The sequence below is a fragment of the Motacilla alba genome, chromosome 11 (genome assembly GCF_015832195.1).
Source record: "Motacilla alba alba isolate MOTALB_02 chromosome 11, Motacilla_alba_V1.0_pri, whole genome shotgun sequence".
NCBI classification, from domain to species: domain Eukaryota; kingdom Metazoa; phylum Chordata; class Aves; order Passeriformes; family Motacillidae; genus Motacilla; species Motacilla alba.
Window position 1 is genome coordinate 17,740,004 of NC_052026.1, and position 18,985 is coordinate 17,758,988.

General features: G+C 49.7%; 1 protein-coding gene across 2 annotated transcripts in view; it reads left to right on the forward strand.

The window, feature by feature from the left end:
• The first annotated feature begins 611 nt into the window (after nucleotides 1-611).
• The window catches only part of ATP2C2 (ATPase secretory pathway Ca2+ transporting 2), a 28,848-nt gene continuing 10,474 nt past the window's right edge, over nucleotides 612-18,985 (forward strand). The window contains exons 1-14 of one of the 2 annotated variants that reach the window (XM_038148245.1): nucleotides 614-2,178; nucleotides 7,389-7,499; nucleotides 8,126-8,242; nucleotides 10,864-10,953; nucleotides 11,159-11,194; nucleotides 11,286-11,347; nucleotides 12,507-12,615; nucleotides 12,692-12,841; nucleotides 13,138-13,206; nucleotides 13,512-13,587; nucleotides 13,800-13,866; nucleotides 15,050-15,174; nucleotides 16,947-17,044; nucleotides 18,878-18,979. In XM_038148245.1, the coding sequence (XP_038004173.1) occupies nucleotides 2,077-2,178; nucleotides 7,389-7,499; nucleotides 8,126-8,242; nucleotides 10,864-10,953; nucleotides 11,159-11,194; nucleotides 11,286-11,347; nucleotides 12,507-12,615; nucleotides 12,692-12,841; nucleotides 13,138-13,206; nucleotides 13,512-13,587; nucleotides 13,800-13,866; nucleotides 15,050-15,174; nucleotides 16,947-17,044; nucleotides 18,878-18,979 (1,314 nt within the window). In that variant the 5' untranslated portion in view covers nucleotides 614-2,076. Of the gene's footprint in view, nucleotides 2,179-7,388; nucleotides 7,500-8,125; nucleotides 8,243-10,863; nucleotides 10,954-11,158; nucleotides 11,195-11,285; nucleotides 11,348-12,506; nucleotides 12,616-12,691; nucleotides 12,842-13,137; nucleotides 13,207-13,511; nucleotides 13,588-13,799; nucleotides 13,867-15,049; nucleotides 15,175-16,946; nucleotides 17,045-18,877; nucleotides 18,980-18,985 lie in introns of both variants that reach the window. The other variant, XM_038148246.1, reaches the window with a different exon arrangement.

Sequence of the window (18,985 nt, forward strand, 5' to 3'; positions counted from 1 at the left end):
TCTCCTTTTTTGTGTCCTTTTTGTCCTGGAATTTCTGCCAGTCCCACTCAGGGCATTGTTCCCCCTCCCTAAGGCAGGGTGTGGCCGTGGTGCAGATTCTGGATTTTGCTCTTGCAGCTCCATGTGTCTCTACAAGCAGCAGGGTTGTGCCAAGGGGGTGATGCTGAGTAAGGGAAGGATCAGCCTGTTGCTCAATTAGCCACGGTGGCTAATGAGGGCCACACTGGGCACGGGCACACCGAGCACAGCACAGCCCCAGGATGCTCCTCCTGGGCAGCAGCTTCATGGATGATGGGTGAGGATTTGGGGTGAGAAAATCAAAAGCAAAACCAAAGGGAAATATTCTTCCTAACTGCCCAGAAAGGGGGAAGATATTTCCCACCACTTTTCTGGCAGGAACACAAGGATTTGGAGTGATGTTAAGATTGTGGTGACCACAAACGCCCTCAGGTGGGCAGAGGGAGGGATCCCCTGGCAGGCAGTGCTGCTGTGCCTTGTCAGGGGCTGGCAGAGCCAGCTGGAAGTGCTCCAGCTCCTTGGAAGAGCTGCACAAGGAGGGGGAACCAGTTCAGGTTTCACCTCCTGATTCCCATACGATAAAGCCCAAATTCCTCTGTATCTGCTCCAAGCCCTGGCTAAGCACCTTACCTAAACCCTGGGCAGGGCCTGGATGTGAGATTCCCGAAAATCAGAGCCCAGCATCAACGCTGGCTCCTTTCCCACGGGAAGGAGCTGTTGGGTGATGCAGGAGCTCCCTCCCTCTGCCTGACGCATCCAGCTCGGATCCTTGCGAAAGAATTGCTCAACCGAGGGAGCCGGGAAGCCCCAGCTGGGTGTTACAAGGTCCCGGCTCCTTGCAGGGTTTCCCAATCGCTGTGTTTTCCCCCCAGGCTGGGAAGAAGCCCCTCTCTCCCACCACAGCACCTCGGTGGGTGCTCTCTGTAGCTGCGTGGGGTATTCCAGGGGTTCCTCAGCTTTTCCTGGAACTAGTGGGACCCAGGGGATGCAAACAGGATATAGATGATCCATGGAAAAGCAGCGTTTTGGTGAGGTTTTTGGCACCACAGGCTATCACAGAGGTCTAGGGGCTTGGCCTCATCGTGGTCCTGAGCAAAATAAATTTGCAGTTTTCTGGACGTCATCCTTGGAGGAAACTCTTCTCCTGCAGAAAACTGCACGTCTGTTTTTCTCTGGCTGGGAATGACTTTTATTCCCTCGGTGCAGTCTTTAGTGTCTAAGGAGGATCTGAATCTCACAGGTTACACCTCAGGGACAGTTCAAGGGTGAGTGGATCCCGCAGTCACAGTGCCTGGGGGAGGATGTCAGTCTCCTGGGGCAAACCAGAGCGTGATGCTCCTGGACAGGCAGCCATAAATTTTTGGGAGTGATGCAACCAGTGCACTTTATCAATCCTAGAATCACAGAACCAGAGAATATCCCGAGCTGGAAGGGATTACTGAAGTCCAGCTCTGGACACCGAAGTCCAACCTTAGCTGTGTGTTGTGTGGTGGGCTTCACCACAAAAGCACAAATTAAAGAAACACTGTGGATTTGATAAATGATCATTACAAATCCCCACATCACACATCCGTGATATAAACACTTCTGAATCCCGGCGTTGTGCTGACTGGAGCATTTCCTAAGGAGAGCCATCCCAGCCTGGAAGTTTACAAACAGGCTCGCCCACGCGCGCAACCTGTCCCTGGCCAAACACCTTCCCTGTCTCCCCGCCGCCGCTCCTCCCGCAGCAATCCTTCGGAGGGCGGAGGAAAAACCCCAACCTGCTCTTCAGGTGCCCATCGAGGTGTGCCTCGTGTCGCAGCCGGGTGTCACACACAGCCAGCCTTCCCGGCCGGCTTTTATGGGAGCAGCTCGCAGGGCGCGCACCTCCCCGGGGCTCCGGCGGCCGAGGGAAGGCGTGACTTGGCGGCGGCTCCAGGTGCCTCTCTCTCCCTGCAGGTAACCCCGAGCTGCCGGGGAGACGGAGCCAGCCCTGCTGCTGCTCCCAAGCCGCTGGCCCCGGTGCTCCCAAGCCGCTGGCCCCGGTGGTGCCACCCCGCTGGCCGCTCCGCCGCGATGGGCGAAGGGAGCATCATCACCAAATTCTTCCAGAAAAAGTCGCTCCTCCGCTTCGTGCAGAAATACCAGCCCCTGGGAAGCGGCGAGCCGGAAGAGGAGGTGAGGATTGCCTCTTGCCTGGACCTGCTGGAATAGTTTGTGTGGTTGGGGTTCGCTCTGTGCGCTGCTTTGTCCCGCCGGTAATTGGAGATCGCTGTCGCTGCGCTGTCCCCGCTCCGTGCGAGCCCAGCGGCTCCCGGCAGCCGGGGGATGAGGTGGGTGCTGCTTGCCAGGGTCAGGAGCCATGGGGAGCCTTGTTTCTATGCAGTAATCCAAGAGCTGAGGCCCGAAACCTGCCCAGGAGCTTTGTTCCTTGCTCTGAGGAGCTTCCAAACCAAGGAAGAGCGTGGGAGAGCCCTGGAGTGCCATGGGAGTGTGGGCACGACAGGGGAAATGGAGAGCAGGGCTCCCCTGTCCCCAGGGTACCCCTGCCACCAGTGCTGATCAGAGGGGCTGTGACCCTCGGGATGTGACCCTCGGGCTGTGACCCTCAGGGATGTGACCCTCGGGATGTGACCCTGGGGCTCTGACCCTCGGGCTGTGACCCTCAGGGATGTGACCCTCAGGATGGGACCTTGGGGCTGTGACCCTCAGGATGTGACCCTGGGGCTGTGAACCTCGGGATGTGACCCTGGGGATGTGACTCTCAGACTCTGACCCTGGGGCTGTGACCCTGGGGCTCTGACCCTCGGGATGTGACCCTGGGACCCTTAGGCTATTGCTGCACCCCTCTGTGCTGTTCCTGCAGTCAAGGCTGGTAGCCAGTGGCCAAGGAGAGTTTTGGCTCAGACCTGCAGAGTCCACTTGGAAATACTGCTTTCTTTTCCTGAGAAATGCTGCACTGATGTCCCCTCCCTGTCCTCAGCACAGATGGAGTGGCCAGTGGTGGTTTGGGTGACATATTTGCTGTTCTTCTTGGTTTTTCACCACAAAATCTTCCAGTCTGGGATGATTTGATTATTTGCTCGGCACAAGGCTCCCGTGGCTCAAGCCCCATTTTTTCTGGCACATGGCAGATGGGTTGGGTGCTCTGCCACGTGAGCCCCACTTGTCTAATTCCTTCAGCACGTGGGCTTAGCCCTTACTCCCATCCAATGAGCTCCAACCACACACTTGGAGAGATTCATGAGCTGTTCCCGACTGACTGAAGCCTTTCCCAGATATCATTTCAGCTAATCCCCTTTCTGAGGCTTGTCTGTCCAGTGTGGGGTGGGTCAGTGTCACAGGGAGAAGAAAATGAGACACTGAACTCTCACCCTGTGCAGTGCATGGGGTGATGCTGCTCTGCACTGCTCACCCAGAGCTCAAAACCCCAGGAGAAGAAGATCTTGATGAGGTTACAGAAAGTCCCTGTACCCTGGCTTGGTGGGAAGCTGAGATTTCTGATTGCACGTAGGCAGGAGGCCACTGGCAATGAGGCTGGCTTGTTCTTAGGCTGCACCATTTATGCTGTGCCAAAATAAATAGTGGCATGTGTTTGCTTCCAAATCTAAACCCCTCTTGAATTTTAGCTCTGGTCCTTGCAGAGAGTGGTCTGCGTGTAACAGGAGAGGGAGGTGAGGAGAGCTTTGGCACGGGGTAGGGGGTAGAGAGCAGTGTAAAATGAAAATAAGAACGTGGTAAGTCAAGAACTTATTCCCAGAGTATGATTTAGGCTGGTAAATGACTCATTTTTCACCTACTTGATGGCATTTTGCTTCTTCACTTGAAAATAGTTGCAGAGCAATTTCAATCTTATAAATATTCTGGTCAAAGCACTGTGCTGGGCCATAAAGGTGTGATTGCAGGTGATCTGATGGGACTCCAGGCAGGAGAAATGCCCAAGAGTTTGTGAGGAAATGCCTTCACAAACATCTCCTGTGCAGGCAAGCCCCAGTGCTGTCACTGTGGGGTGATGGCCAGCTCACCTGTGGCCATGGTGCTGCCTGGAGATGGCAGGGCACTCCCCTGGCACAGCAGAGCACACACCCAGCCCTGGCCAGCTCTGCTGTGCCTGGTTTAACCCCTTTCCTGCAGTGCCCCGTCCAGAACCAGGGGAATTCTTGTGGGGCTGATTTACACATTAGGAGAATTGTTTGTTTCCTGCAGAAATCTGGAGATTTCTCAGTCAAAGATTTTTCAATCTCAGTCAAAGATTTTCCTTCTGAGCATCCCAGTGTGTGTGAAAGTGGGAGAAAAGCTTGGGCACTGTTTCTTTACATCCCACTTTCCCTCTGCCACGTACCAGGGGCACCCCCAGAGGGCACAGCCCAGGGCAGGACTCTCAAGGGGCTGCAGCTGGGTGCTTCAAATCAGCTTTACTGGAAAACCCAGGGCCTTTTGGACAATCAAAGGCACTATTTTGAGGTTTGTATCTGCAAGCAGGGGGACCAGATCTTTATCTCACGTAAAAAATATTGGAATTCTGTTGGCAGATATGCAACAGGGGAGTGGGAAGTTGTGTGGGAGGTGCAGAAATGGTGGTGGTGGTGGTGGGAAAGGGCTGGGAGCTTGGAGAGGGAAGCCCAGCAAGGCAGCTCCTCACCTGCAGGACTGGATTCTGCATTCTGCCTGCACCCCTGGAACATGGTTCTTCTTGCCTGCCATGTCCACCCAAAAAAAAAAAAAAAAAGTAAAAGGCTTTGGAGAGAATGGTTTGATTAATTCATTGGATTTTTGGCAGGGATAAAGTTTAATGTTTGGAAGACCTTCATGTAGACTAAATAACCCAGCCCACTTTGGATTGCAGTCCATTAGTGAGTCCAAAGTAACCTAAGACAGGGAAAAGAATATGCAAAGCCTCAGCAGAGGCAGAGGAGGGGGGAAATCCCGAGAAGTGATATTTTGGGCTGTTTGCCAGAGTGCACAAAAAGGGCTGTGTGCTCTGCAGAAAGCCCCATGCTCTCTTTCTTCCACATGGGCTGCTCAGTGGCACAATTGATGGATTGTTTTGGGATGAGGGATGCTCAGGTACCTCCAAGGTGGCTCCCAGTATCTCCTGATCTTGCAAAGCAATAGATAAACTGCTAATTCCCCTTTTGTTATTTCTTCCTGCCCTGCTGTGTGGAGTCTGTGGAAAAGATAAAGGTTATAAATGTAAATGGATATTGCAGATAAGCCACATCTGCTTTGCAGTGTAAATACAAAAGCCAGCAATGCTCCAGGAGAGGTTGGTTTGTTTGGGAAGGGATTTGCACAGGCCTGGTGCCCCACATCCATGGGGTGGGGAGGGATTGGGGCACAGGAGCTCTGCAGAGGCAGCACATGCAGAGGAGGAGGAGGGAGATGAGGCTCTGCTGGTGCATTTCAGGGGCTGTTCTGGTGGGAAAAGCTGTGCCATGCTCATGAGGGAGAAGCCCTTTCAGATGTAGGCTGAGTGCAGTTAACTCATCCCAATAAAGCTGTTCCTGTCACACCAGCCCCTGGCTGCCAGGAGCAGGGAGCTGCTGCTCTGGAGAAACCACAGAGGGCTCAGACCCATCCAGAGCCTTTGGTATTTATTTCCTCCACACCTTTTTGAAGGTAAATACTGCTGATAGAGCTGGGCCCTGCTTCCCTTGGGGACTACAGGCATGTTATCTTCATGTCCAGGTCTCTTCCTGCCCTCCAGCTGCTTTCATTAAAATTTAAACTCCTTCAGGGCAGAGCTGTACCTTGATACCTGTGTGTGTCATCTGCAGCACAGAGGAGCCACATTAATCAAGCTGGCAGTGAATTTCAGGATATGTTTATCCATGGCAGCCTTGTGTTTTTTTCTCACCAAACCCTTCCATCCCCATAAGTGGCTTTTGGGATTTCAGTGTCTGCATGTCGACAAAGTTACAGGGAATGATGGATTTGTACAGCCAGGACACCCAAACAGGGATAGAAATACAATAAATCATGAGTTTTAAACGTGGAAGGGGTATTTTTGTCCCTTCTCAAGAGGTCTGTGAAGGAGATGTGGAAATAAGGGTGATGTCCAGTGCTAGGATGGTTAAAAAAGAGGAGCAGTGCTGCAGCTTCTTTGGGCAAAATGGGGCTTGAGGAAAATGTGGGAACAGGAAAATCCGTGAGGATCTTGGGGAAATTGCTGTGGTTTGGAAAGTCAGGTTGTTCTTGGGACAAAATGGTTTCTACATGAGTCCTGCCCAGACCAAGGGGTCCCAGCAGACTCCTGTGCTGTTCCACTGGGAGCAGGGGCTGCTGGCATCCCTGGAGTTGGCAGCTGAGCTGTGGGTCAGGAAATAGCCCTAAAAAGGAGCTGCAACAGATGGATATGGCTAAAGCCTGGTCCAGGAGCAGGGCTTAGAGATGGTCTGAGCTCTCCAGATACCCCAAGACTGAAACCAACTCCACAAGAGAACAGCCAAGGACACTTTTTTCATTTATGATTTTCTGCATTTATGATTTTCTGCATTTATCTCAGGCTTTAGATTGCAAAGCCCTGCATGTTCCTAGAAAGCTCCTGAATATTCAAGTCCCCAAATGCCTCTGCAGGAGGAAGAGCCAGACCTGAGTGCATCCCACAGCAAACATTCCAGGGTGCTGGGCGCTGGTGCCAAATGCCAGCCACGCTCTCTGGGGGTTCCTTTTTTAATGAACACACACTCCTGTGCTTTATGGATGTAGGGGAAAGGGAATGGAGCTCCTCTCCCTTGGGAAGGGGGAGATTTCTCCCTCTCTGTACTTAGCCTGATCACAGTGCCTTCATCGTGGGCCCGGCAGAGATTTTGGGGATGCTGCTGCTCTGGGAAGTGCAGTTTAGAGAAGGAAATGAAGGGAATTGAAAGGGAGAGGTTGGGATGCTGAGGGTTTGGGCTGTCTGGATGGGGCAGGAAGGGTTTACCCTGCTTGGAGGCAGCTGCAGAGTCAGTGCTGGAGCAAAACAGCCCGGGACACAGGGGGGGAGATTTTGCTTCTCCTTTTGGCTCACATTTCTAGCTCACATTTTCAGTTCATTTATTGTGCTTTCCTTGCTCTGAGCATCGAGTCTGGGCTCTGAGACACTGGCAGGGGACAGAGCTGCTCTGGGGCAGGACACTCAAGCAGCACAAACCTTTCCTGATCAGCACCATGAGCTTCTCCTCACAGCCTCTCTCCCCCCATGAGAACCTGCCTTTAAGCCTGTGCTCAGGATTAATTAAAGCTGGTATTAAAGCTCTGAGATTTGGGAAGTGTTGTAGTGACTGAAGGAGCCCAGCTGGCAAGGGGAGGGAAGGGAATGGGATGAAGGGAAGAAGCAAGGAGGTGCTGGAAAGCTTTAATTAACACTGCTCTCACCTAAGGATCACTTTGGTGTGTTTACTCAGCCCCGGGAGGAGTGTGAGCTGAAAATCATCCAGCAGGAGCAGGAGGTGGCAGTCCTGCCCCCGAAGGACGCCTGTAAATGCCACAAGGAGGACTTGGCCAGAGCCCTGAACGTAAGGATTCACCCTTGGGAATGTGGGATCTGCCTGTGGGAAGGGCCTGAGCTGCAAAATCAGCCTTTAATTGCCTTGCAAACTCCTGGAGTGCCCAATTCCTCTGCGTTTTTGTGGGATGGATCCTCTGAGGGTCCTCGCCATCAAGGAAAGCTTTAGTGCTTGGCTATATTTTGGTTTTTGACCTCAGTATTTTTTAAATCCAGGCAGAATAGATTTTATCCTTTCTTATTTTGTTCCCTTTGAGTTTTATCAGGGTGTATTTATTTTTATTTTCTCTTTAAATACACAGTGGAACCAGAAAATCCTTCTTTCTTTTATTATTTTACATTTCTAATTCATCATCTATGATATAATATCTCCCTTTTAGAAATAGACCTTTTTTTTTTTTAATTAACTTGTGCTTACTTCATGGGTTTCTGCAGTAGTTGATGGTAAACTTTTATAATTTAACAAAAATACATATTTAAACAGAAAAACAACAGACAGATTTATTTTTTTTCATGTGGGACTGAGCCATGAAGACCTTGCCTAGTCTGCTAATAGGGGTTTAATATCAATTTGACATAATAAGTTTTCTGTAACTATAATATGAAATGTTTGGGTTGGGTTTTTTTCCGCTCTAGGTTGATTTACAGACTGGACTCTCTGAGTTTTCCGTGCTCCAGCGCCGGTCAAAACACGGCTGGAATGAATTTTCAGTAGAGAACACAGAGCCAATATGGAAGAAATATCTGGACCAGGTGAGGATTTTCTGCACAGATCCTCATTTCTTGGCAGAAACAAAACCTGGATGGGTTTTGCTGAGCGTGTGCCTGCATTGAAATACTCAGGGTTTCTACTTCCAGGAACTTCTCCTTCTCCTGGGAAAAGCCACTGTAAGGCTCCTTTGCAGCTCCCTGAGGGTGCAGATAACATCTGCAAACAGAAATGGACCTTTTTATCTCCACACAGCCCACAAATCAAACTGTAGATCAGATTGCTGGGGCATGTTTATTCCCTTTAAGGCACATGAGAAATTTGTGAAAGGTTTGAGGAGAGCCAGTGGTGGCTGAAGATGCTCTGATTTTGGCTGTCCCTCCAGGAAAGGGGCAGCTGTGGAGCTCAGGGGAGTTTTAGGGCTGTGAAGGCTGACCTGGAACAGAGACTAGATGGAGATAAAGCATAAAGTAGGGATTTATTCAGAGGCCTCAATAGATCCACCTTGGGCAGCACAACCCAAAATGGCCAAAAAAAAAAATGGACTCGCGCTCCCGGGGTCTCTCCCTTGGCTCAGCTCTGCTCCATTTGCACCTTGCAGTTCATTGTCCTGTTCCAGCTTTAGCCCAGGCACTCCCACCCTGCTTGTTTTTCTCTCTCCAGCCCACGCTGTTTGTGCTCCTGGGCTGAGGTTTGGATCATTTGTCCTTGGTGCCCAGCTGGAGCAGGAATTGTTTTGTCTCCCTGCTCTGTGCAGAGCTCAGCATCCCCTGATGTGAAGCCCAGACCCACCCACTAAAGCAGCACAGAATGTGAAAAATAGAAAAGCTCAAACCTGAGGCATCAGGGTCTCTGTCAGAGATACAGCAGTGACAGGTACATTCAGAAAAGGTGCCATGTGCTGGTGACACTCACAATTTCACACCAACAGCCCCCCCAAAGCCAGGCAGAAAATGATATTTGTTATCTTCTCTTTCCCCAGCTGAGCTATCCTTGAGTTTTGCTTTTATTATCTGTTTCTCATTAGTATTTAGTATGTCTTTCACCTCTCTTTGAGATCTTTTAACCAGACAAGAAGGGCCTTCTGTTTGCTTGTTTGTTTTTATTTTTCATTTCCAACCAGTGATTTGACCGATCTTGCTTAGTTGAATCACAAGGATTTGAGTTGCTTTGAAAGACTTCATTTTTATTTCATGGTTTATCTCTTTTTTTTATACGATTGATATTCTTTAAGCTTTTGGTAAGGATCACTAAATCTCTCCAAGAATTCTTTTATTCCTGATAAAAAGTGAGGGTTTTTTTTTCTGCTCAGCCTTAAGAACCAGTTTCTCCTACAGGAACACCAGAGGGATTTATTGGTACATCCCTGATCCTCCTGCAATCTTTTGGTGCCTCTGCTCCTGCTCTATTCACACCCAGCAGTCCTTTGCTGTGGCTTTTTCCAGCTGCTATTTTTGTAAACATCCCCTTTGCCTCAGTTTTCTAAAGAGAAATGGAGGGACTTTCACCTTTGGATCCATCCAGGAATAAATTTAAACCCTGGCTTTCCTGCTGAGCATCACCACACATCTGTTGCACAAAGCAGGCAGATTTATCTTTACCCATTTAATTCCTTTCCATCAATTCCCCCGTCACTTAAACAGAGCTGTAATTTTTCTCAGGTAGCAAAAGGGGCCTTGAAATCTCTGTTTAAAAGTGAAACAAGGGAGCACCTGACTCCCACAGCCCTCGGTCCAGTGAAGATTTGAGCAGATTAATTAAAGAAAAAATGAAAAAGAAGAAGAAAGAGGATTCTGGTTTCAGATTCTAAAAAGACAGTAAAGGTTTTGTTTGTCCTTACTGTGCATCTAAGAAGCTTTTGGAATCAGCTCTGTATCTGCAAAGGGGAGCAGTGCCTGTGCAAAAAGGGGAAAAGTGGGGGGGATTCAGGTGTTTTGGTGTGAATTCACAGAATGACCAGGCTGGAAGAGACCTTCAAGATCATCGAGTCCAACCCAGCCCCAAAACCTCAGCTAAACCCTGGCACCCAGTGACACATGCAGGCTTTGTTAAACACACCCAGGGATGGTGACTCCACCACCTCCCTGGGCAGCCACCCCTTCTGTAAAAAACTTTTTCCTAATATCCAACCTATATTTCCCTTGGCACAGTTTGAGTCTGCAGCAGACTTCGTCCTGCTGGTCCCCAAGGCCACCCATCCCCTGTGGGGCAGGAACTGCAGAACCTGACCGCAGTGCAAGGAGGGTCCTGCAGCAGAACCACTCAGGGACCCTTCCTGCTGGGACCCTTCCTGAGGGACCCTTCCTGAGAGACCCTTCCTGAGGGACCCTTCCTGTAGGACCCTCCCTGCTGGGCCCTTCCTGTGGGACGCTTCCTGTGAGACCCTTCCTGTGGAACCCTTCCTGCTGGGCCCTTCCTGAGGGACCCTCCCCTTAGGGACCCTTCCTGAGGGACCCTTCCTGCTGGGCCCTTCCTGCGGGGCCCTTCCTGAGGGACCCTTCCTGAGAGACCCTTCCTGCTGGGCCCTCCCTGAGGGACCCTCCCTGAGGGACTGTCCCTAGGGGACCCTCCCTGCGGGGACTTTCCCTGTGGGACCCTTCCTGGCTGTGTCTGCAGCCAGCCCAGCTTCAGCACCTCTCATTCCATACCTCCCTTGTGTTCTCAGTTCAAAAACCCCCTCATCCTCCTGCTGCTGGCCTCAGCTCTAGTGAGCGTCATCACCAAGGAGTACGAGGACGCCGCGAGCATCACCATGGTACGTGTCACCTGTCCCCATCACCATGGTATGTGTCACTGTCCCCATCACCATGGTGGGTGTCACCTGTCCCCCATCCCCATGATGGTGGCCCCTGTCCTTTGTCCCCATGGTGGGTGTCACCTGTCCTTTGTCCCCACGGTGGTGGCCCCTGTCCCGCCCCAGCCCGTCCCTGTGCCCACACCTGTAACCCCTCTGTTCCCAGGCCGTGCTCATCGTGGTCACCGTGGCCTTCATCCAGGTGGGTTGTGCAGAGCTCTGCTCCGGGCCACGGCCAGCAGGACAGAGCCCTCTGCTGTAACTTGCCTTTCCTCTCCCTTCTCCTCGGCAAGGAATATCGCTCGGAAAAGTCTCTGGAAGAGCTCAACAAGCTGGTGCCCCCCGAGTGCAACTGGTGAGCCAGGGCTGCAGCAGGGGCTCAGCAGGGAGGGGGGTGAGAGGGCAGCACCAAAGGGAGAAGAGAATTATTCCAGGCTGTGGTGCACATAGTGAGAGCCTGGTCTCTGCAGGGGTGGCATCGTGACTGGGTGCAGCTCCAGGTCGCAGGAAAAGGGGATGAAATAATCAGTGTTGATCAGAAATTATTGAATTTTTTGTTTAACTATTAAGAAAAAATTAGAAATAAGGAGTAGGTACCCTGTGGAATTAAATGCTAAGAGACAGGAGGGTCCCAGAAAAATCCTGCTCCACATCCCTGCAGCATCCTGCATGTCACTGTCTCCCCAGGCAGGAAAAACCTCACCTGTGTATATATTTCTTTGCTTTAGGGTAGCTTTTCCCCACAAGAGCTGGGCACAAAGCAGCCCCCGAGTGCAGGTGCAGGTGGGATGGGGTTCCTGTCCTGCCTGGTGCTGCACACACGTGTCAGGCACAGGCACAGCCAGCTCACAGCCCATGGAGCAGCTGCAGGGTGGATCAGACACCGCTTTACCCGCGGCTTTGATGTTTGTTATCACTGCTGGAAATCATAGGAAACATTTTCCTTATTCATGTCTTTCCAAATCAGTTTTGTCACAGCCAACAGGAATAAGTCGTGAGCCTTGCCCTGCCAAAGAGGTGTGGGGTTTTCCTCTGGTCCAAAGTTCACCGTGGAGCTTACAAACCCCACTGCTGGTTCTTTATTTATTTATGATATGACACCAGAAGCATCCAACTGCCTGGAAGGCTCTACTTTGAATGCAACAGTGGAATGCCAGGAGTAATTCTAGCTTTAAAAAGCCTCTTTTTTAGGTTCAAGAATCTGCAATTCATTATTTAAAGCATGAAAGCACAACTTCTCATTGCTCCTCTGCTGTATAAATAATGTTTAATTCACTTCTGAAATGTAAATCATCCATAACCTGCCCATCTATTTATGAATTAAAACTGATCCCAAGCTGAACTTAACCCTCTGCTCATTGCTATGAAGATTTTCTCTTCTTATTTACATTGGAAGCTCTTTGGGGTGAGGCTTCTTGCTTTCTTGCCAGCCACATTCCCAAGCTTGCAGAAGGAATAAAACCCTCACAGCCTGCTTCCCTTTCTTCTTTTTTTTTTCCATTTGCCTCATGTAGCCTAAGGGAAGGAAAACTGCAGCACCTTCTAGCACGAGAGCTGGTGCCTGGAGACATCATCTACCTGTCTGTGGGTGACAGGGTTCCTGCAGACCTCAGGCTCATAGAGGTAAACTCAGCTGGAAACCGGCCTGGCTGGCAAAGCCCTTGTCTTAACAGTGCCAGAAATGCACCTTTTGAATTAGGTTACAGATCTGCTGGTGGATGAATCCAGTTTTACTGGAGAAGCTGAGCCTTGCAACAAGACTGAGGGTGTGCTGCTGGAGGCTGGGGACATCACCACGCTGAGCAATGTGGTTTTCATGGGGACCCTGGTGCGCTACGGGAAGGGAAAAGTGAGTCCTGACATCACTGATCTTTTCCTGAGCATTGATTACAGATTCTTTTGGTGTGGGCATGGAGAGACAGGAAAAGGTGAATGACAGAGGTTAGGTTGGATATTGGGAAGGAATTCGTCCCTGTGAAGAGTTCAGGCCAAGCTGGATAGGGCTTGGAGCACCCTGGGATAGTGGAAGGTGTCCCTGCCCCTGGCAGGGAGTGGAAAAAGGGGCCTAAGGTCCCTTCCAACCCAAACCAGTCTGGGATTCTCTAGGTTTTCCCACCTCCATCTCTCTTTTTTCCCTTTTTTCAGGGCGTGGTTATTGGCACGGGTGAGAATTCCCAGTTTGGCGAGGTGTTCAAGATGATGCAGGCTGAGGAGGTAACACAGTCCCTGTCTGGGGAAATGCTGGATGTCCTGGGTGAAAGCTTGTGAGCAGGAGCAGTCCCAGGAGCCAATGCACTGGGGTTCAGTTCTGCTTCTGCCACACAATGCCCATGTGAGGGACACCAAAGTGACAGAGAAGGACAGGACAGGCTCTGCCTGTTGGAGGGTTGAGGGTGGGAAAAGCAGAAGGGACCATGGATTGAAACCAGGACTGTGTGGGTCACTTGTTCTGAGCTGACCATCATCTTCTCATCCCACACAACAACCACAGAAAAACCAGTCATCTCTACTTTTTCCAGACTCCCAAGACACCTCTGCAGAAGAGCATGGACAGGCTGGGGAAGCAGCTGACCCTGTTCTCCTTTGGGATCATTGGTGAGTGGGATGCAGGGATGGCTGTGGGATCCCTCTGGGCTCTTCCAAAAGCGCTGGTGGGTCTGCCTTACCTGGACTTTGGGGGTTCCAGCAGAGACAGCACTGAAGGAGAGATCTGGGTGCCTCATTGGGTTTTAGTTCTACTACATCAGCTAAAACAGGTTAGGGGTTTTTGAAATTCTTTTTTTAATCAGATCCTTTACTCCCCCCAGGTTTGATAATGCTCATTGGCTGGCTGCAAGGGAAGCATCTCCTCAGCATGTTCACCATTGGAGTCAGGTGAGGACTGGAGACCCCTCTCTCTTTCATTTCTAATGAAACATCCCAAGGAATTCCCTGTTCAAAACAATGGACTTTTCACATAAGAAAACTTGAGTAAAACCTTTCACAAATACACATTTCTCATGCACTGGCAAAATTAATGTGAGGTTTAAACAGAGTGGAGAAAAACAGAACCAAGCTTGAGGGTTTATTTAATTTTGTAAACTTATCTTGAAAATCTTCAGTGGCATCTCTACCTCATCCTGCTGTGAGCGCCCTTTCCTATCTGTGCTGTGAATTTAGTGGGAGTGTACCAACAGCAAATATTACTCTTTGCTGTTCCTACTGGATTTACATCTAAAGAAAGGAATGCACACCTCAAACAGCATAAAGAAGCACGCACAGCTTCCTAATCAAACACAATAAAAATGTGTTTTCAGCAGTGCCCATGAAACCTGTTAACTTGGTGTTGTCATGGTTCTAAAATCAATTCTTAAAGAAAGAAGTGTTCTATGTAAAGGAAAAAAAAAATCCCAGGTGAGGAGACAAGAGAGAAGCCAAACTGATTCAGTGCCACCCTCCTGTCTCCCAGGGGATGTGGTGGCAAAGGAAAGTGGTTCATCCTGAGTTTTGGAGGGCAGATGATGGTTTTATAAGGTCTCCTGGACCTTATAAAACCATTTTTGCACACGTCTAGAAGCATTCAGAGTTTCCCAAGGAATATCCAATATCCAGACTGGGGCTGGAATTTTCCAGCATATCAGGTGTTGCAGGTTTTGATGGTGGGGACATTTGGGGAGCTGGTTCTGTGCCCCACATCGTGGGGTAAGAGAGGAGGTGAGGGGCTGCACATGGCCAGGAGCCAGTGGCTAACATGTGAGCCCTGATGCCAAGGAATATTCAACTCCCATCCTCAGAAAGTTAAATAAATGAAATTAAATCCAGCTTCTACATCCCTGCTTAGCCAGAAATTACTGCTCTTTGGCAATGTAAAGAAGAAAAATAACTGCTCTGTCAAAATCATCCAGGAGAACCTCGAAGGGCTGGATAAATATCCTGCTTTTGTATATACAGTGTGCCAGAGTCCCAAGGGCTATCCCCTTAGGAAAACCCAGCCCTGGGGATGTCCCTTTGGCACCTTTGGGTCAGTACTTGTGGTTTGGGCCCTGTGTTGAGGCTGTTGTGTCTCTGCTCTCCCCAGCCTGGCCGTGGCTGCCATTCCTGAGGGGCTGCCCATCGTGGTCACCGTCACCCTGGTGCTGGGAGTGCTGCGCATGGCCAAGAAAAAGGTGATTGTGAAGAAGCTGCCCATAGTAGAAACCTTAGGTAAGGCTGCAGAGGGGCCACGGGGCTTGGGCACCTGCCAGGCTCCAAAATCTGAGCTGGGCAGACACAGGCTGATGCAGAAAAATAAATTTGGAATAGGCTTACTGGGACAGAGCAACGCCTCAAAATTAAATACATTTTCTACCTTGTGTTTCTCACCCTTCTCCCTTAGTTTGGTGGGATGAACACAGGCACATGCTTGGAATGGTGCAACGCAGCCCACGGGGAGCAGGCACACATTGGGTTAAAATCTTTGTTTCTCCTTTCTCTCCATGCTGTGGGATCCTCCTGCAGGTCCATCCCTTCCACTTCTTCAGTGTCTGGCTAAAAAAAAACCTCCCCAGCCCCTTCCTGACAGCAGAAATAAAGCCATTTTTCCTTCTGCAGGCTAGGTAGCCATGTCCCTGATACCCAAAAGGTCATGGAGAGGGGGACAGCGGGGACTTGAGAAGGTGTCCAGCACATCCTCACAGCTGCAGGGCACAACACACCGGAACGGAATTGTTCTTCCACCTCCCCTTATCTTTAATTTGTCCCTCACGCCCAGGTGGCTGTACTCCAGGCTTTGCTGCTCTGCCCTGGGTCAGGGTGGCAGGGATATGGAGGAGCAGACACGGAGTCTCTTTAGCACCACTCATTAAAGGCACAATAAACACCAAGGCTGGTCCATGCAGTTCCCAAAATCTGCTGCACGGCCACGTCCTGCAGCTAAAACCTGTCCTCTTAGGAAACACTGCTGTTGTTTGAACTGCCCTTGTTTGTTCTGCAGTTAAGGAATCTTATCACCCTGATTTTATTGTCTCTGCCCTGACCCAGGACATCTGAAAGGGCTTTTCTCTCCTAAGGGAATTTGTTCTGCTTGGGCTGCGCCCACAGAGGCAGAACTGCAGGTACAGAGAAGGCACAGCCAAAACTGTCTGTGAAACTTCTGAACAGGAGAAAAACAATTCTTCTTCTTTAATTATCAGTCACTGAAAATGAGGTATTGGAGGTCCCAGCTTAGCTCTCTGCTAATCCTTCCAAAGTGTGATTCATTTAATTGCAGCCCAAGCTGCTTTATTTTCTCTCCAGGCTTTTACCTGGAGGTCACTGTGCTCATGGGGTTTGTGCCTGAGCACTGTGAACACCTCCAGAGCCAGGGAAGATATTCACACTCAGAAGGAAGCTGGAGCCTGATGCTTGTTTTGTATTAATTTCCCCCCATCTTGGGAGTAGAAACTATCTGGAAAGTGGTGCCTCTGCTAATTCACCCTTTTGTGGTGTTTTGTGAATGAAAAATGTGCTTTTCTGTATCAGAACTGGCACAAAGCAGAACAAAGGGGCAGATTCTGCTCTTAGATGTGGATCTTTGAGTATTTTTGTGACTGCCTTTAACCCATCTCCTCTCACAGTCCCTTGATCAGGCAGGGAAGGGCTGCTATTCCTGATTTAGAGAAGCAAGCCTTAATTGGCAGGGTGGGAATTGGGTCTGTCTCTTTGGAATAGAGCAGCTGTTCTGTTGTGTGATATTGCAACTCAGAAACATTGACCAAGACAATGTGACCCTCTCCAGGTGTCCCTTACCACACCTCACACCCAAATGATGCTCACAATGCCCCAGTGTGCACTCAAATCCTTCCCTTCCCTGTTAGGAGCCTCACCCGTTTCTCAATCTTTCCCCCCTTTCACCGGTGCTGTTCAAACACCACGAGTGAAACTTGTTCTCCCCCCTCTCAACCTCACTGCTGGGCTGCATTATTCACCAGTTCTGACTAGAGCCATCCCTGCCCCAGGTTGCTGCAATGTCATCTGCTCGGACAAGACGGGCACTCTGACTGCCAACGAGATGACGGTGACACGGCTCGTGACCTCGGACGGCTGCCAGGCTGAGGTAGGGATGGGGCTGAGGAGCCACCCCAGCCTGTCCTGCTGGAATCCAGCAGCACTGACTCTGCCTTTGGTTCACTCAGACCCGAACCAGGGAGGCTGGCCAGCCCCAATCCCAGCAGTTTCTGTCACATTCCGTAAAGAGAAGGGATTTTGCAGCCCTGGGGATGAGCAGAGGTGGGGCTGAGGGTACAGAACTGCTGTGGTCCCACAGAGATGTTCATTGGAGAAAAGGAGACTCAGAGGTGACCTTATCACTCCCCGCAAGGTGGTTGTAGCCAGGTGGGGTTGGTCTCTCTTTCTCCAGGCAACAAATGTCAGAACCAGAGGACACAGTCTCAAGCTGTGCCAAGGGAAATATAGGCTGGATATTAGGAAGAAGTTTTTCACAGAAAGAGTGATAAAATATTGGAATGGCTGCCTGAGGGGGGGGGGGGGGGGGGGGGGTAGAGTCACCATCCCTGGATGTGTTTAAACAAGACTTGTTATAGTGATATTTTATGAAAATCTCTTTATTAGGATATTTTTTCTTGAAAACTTCAGAAAAGAAATGTAAACAATAACTATCTAATAGCTGTGGAATGTGGTCTAGAGATAGTTTACTAACAGGTGCATCTTTGATTGTTCTCACATAAATTGTTTTTGCTTGATGACCAATCATTGGCCCAGCTGTGTCGAGGCTCTGAGCAGTCAGGAGCTTTTGTTATCATTCCTTGCTATTCCTTTCCAGCCTTCTGATGAATCCTCTCTATTCTTTTAGTACAGTTTTAGTATAGCATTTTTAATATAATATATATCATAAAATAATAAATCAGCCTTCTGAAACATGGAGTCAAGATTCTCTCATCTCTTCCCTCATCCTAGAAACCCTCAAACACAGCCACACAAGACTGGATGTGGCACTGGGTGCCAGGGTTTAGTTAAGGTGTTCAGAACATGGGTTGGACTCGATGATCTTAAAGGTCTCTTCCAACCTGGTCATTCTGTGATTCTGTGATTGGCATAACCTGCTGTTCCCTGCACTTACTGTAAATACTGAAACCTGCCACTAATCTGTGGATGTGACAGTCTGGTCAGAGAGAGAAAGCCAGCTAAACCTTCCCAGGAATTGTTCTGGGGAGTTTTGAGAAGGCTGAGAGAAAGAATTAAAACAATCTTGCAGATGGTGTTTTGGGCAGTTGTTTTCTCGTAAGATGTTTACTAAAGTGTGTCTTCTGAATTAGCCAGTGGTGTGATAGGGTGTTGGTTAAATGACCAGTCAGCTCCACCTGTATTGGAATTGGGGTATAAAAGAATAGGTTTTCAATAAAACTCAATTTAACTTCCTGAAGAAAGCTGGAGTCTGTGTGTCACCTCACTCCCCTTCCTGACTCAACAGTGACACTGACCCTTGCTGGTCCATCTCCTGCAGGAATATTTATTATAAGAGCAGCTTCATTCTCTGCTTGGTTCATTTCTCTGTGCAAAATGAGGGAAAATGCAAAATGTGAGGCAGAGGAGAGACAGACAGTCAGGAGGGCAGGGCTTGAACAAACCCAGTGACGCCACTGCAGCCAAAGGTCTGCATCCCTCCCCTGAGCTGCAGGAGACTTCTGGAATCACAGCAAACAAGTTCCCTATATGACAATTTCACTCCTTTTTTCCCTAAAAAGCCATTTTAATGTGATATTGTCACTGTCTGCAGCCTTTCCTTTAAGCCTTGTTTTGAGAGAGAAAGAAGAACCCCTGCACTCCTTCAAAATGAGAATTTTCTTGAGTGCAGCCCCCTGCACACATCTGCAGTCCAGTCCTGCCTGGAAAAGGGGAGATTTCCCACCTCTCTCTCTCCCTCCCTCAGGTCAGTGGGGTGGGCTACAATGGAGAAGGAAATGTTTATCTTCTGCCATCCAAGGAGATCCTTAAAGAATTTTCCAACATCTCCGTTGGGAAACTCGTGGAGGTAAGT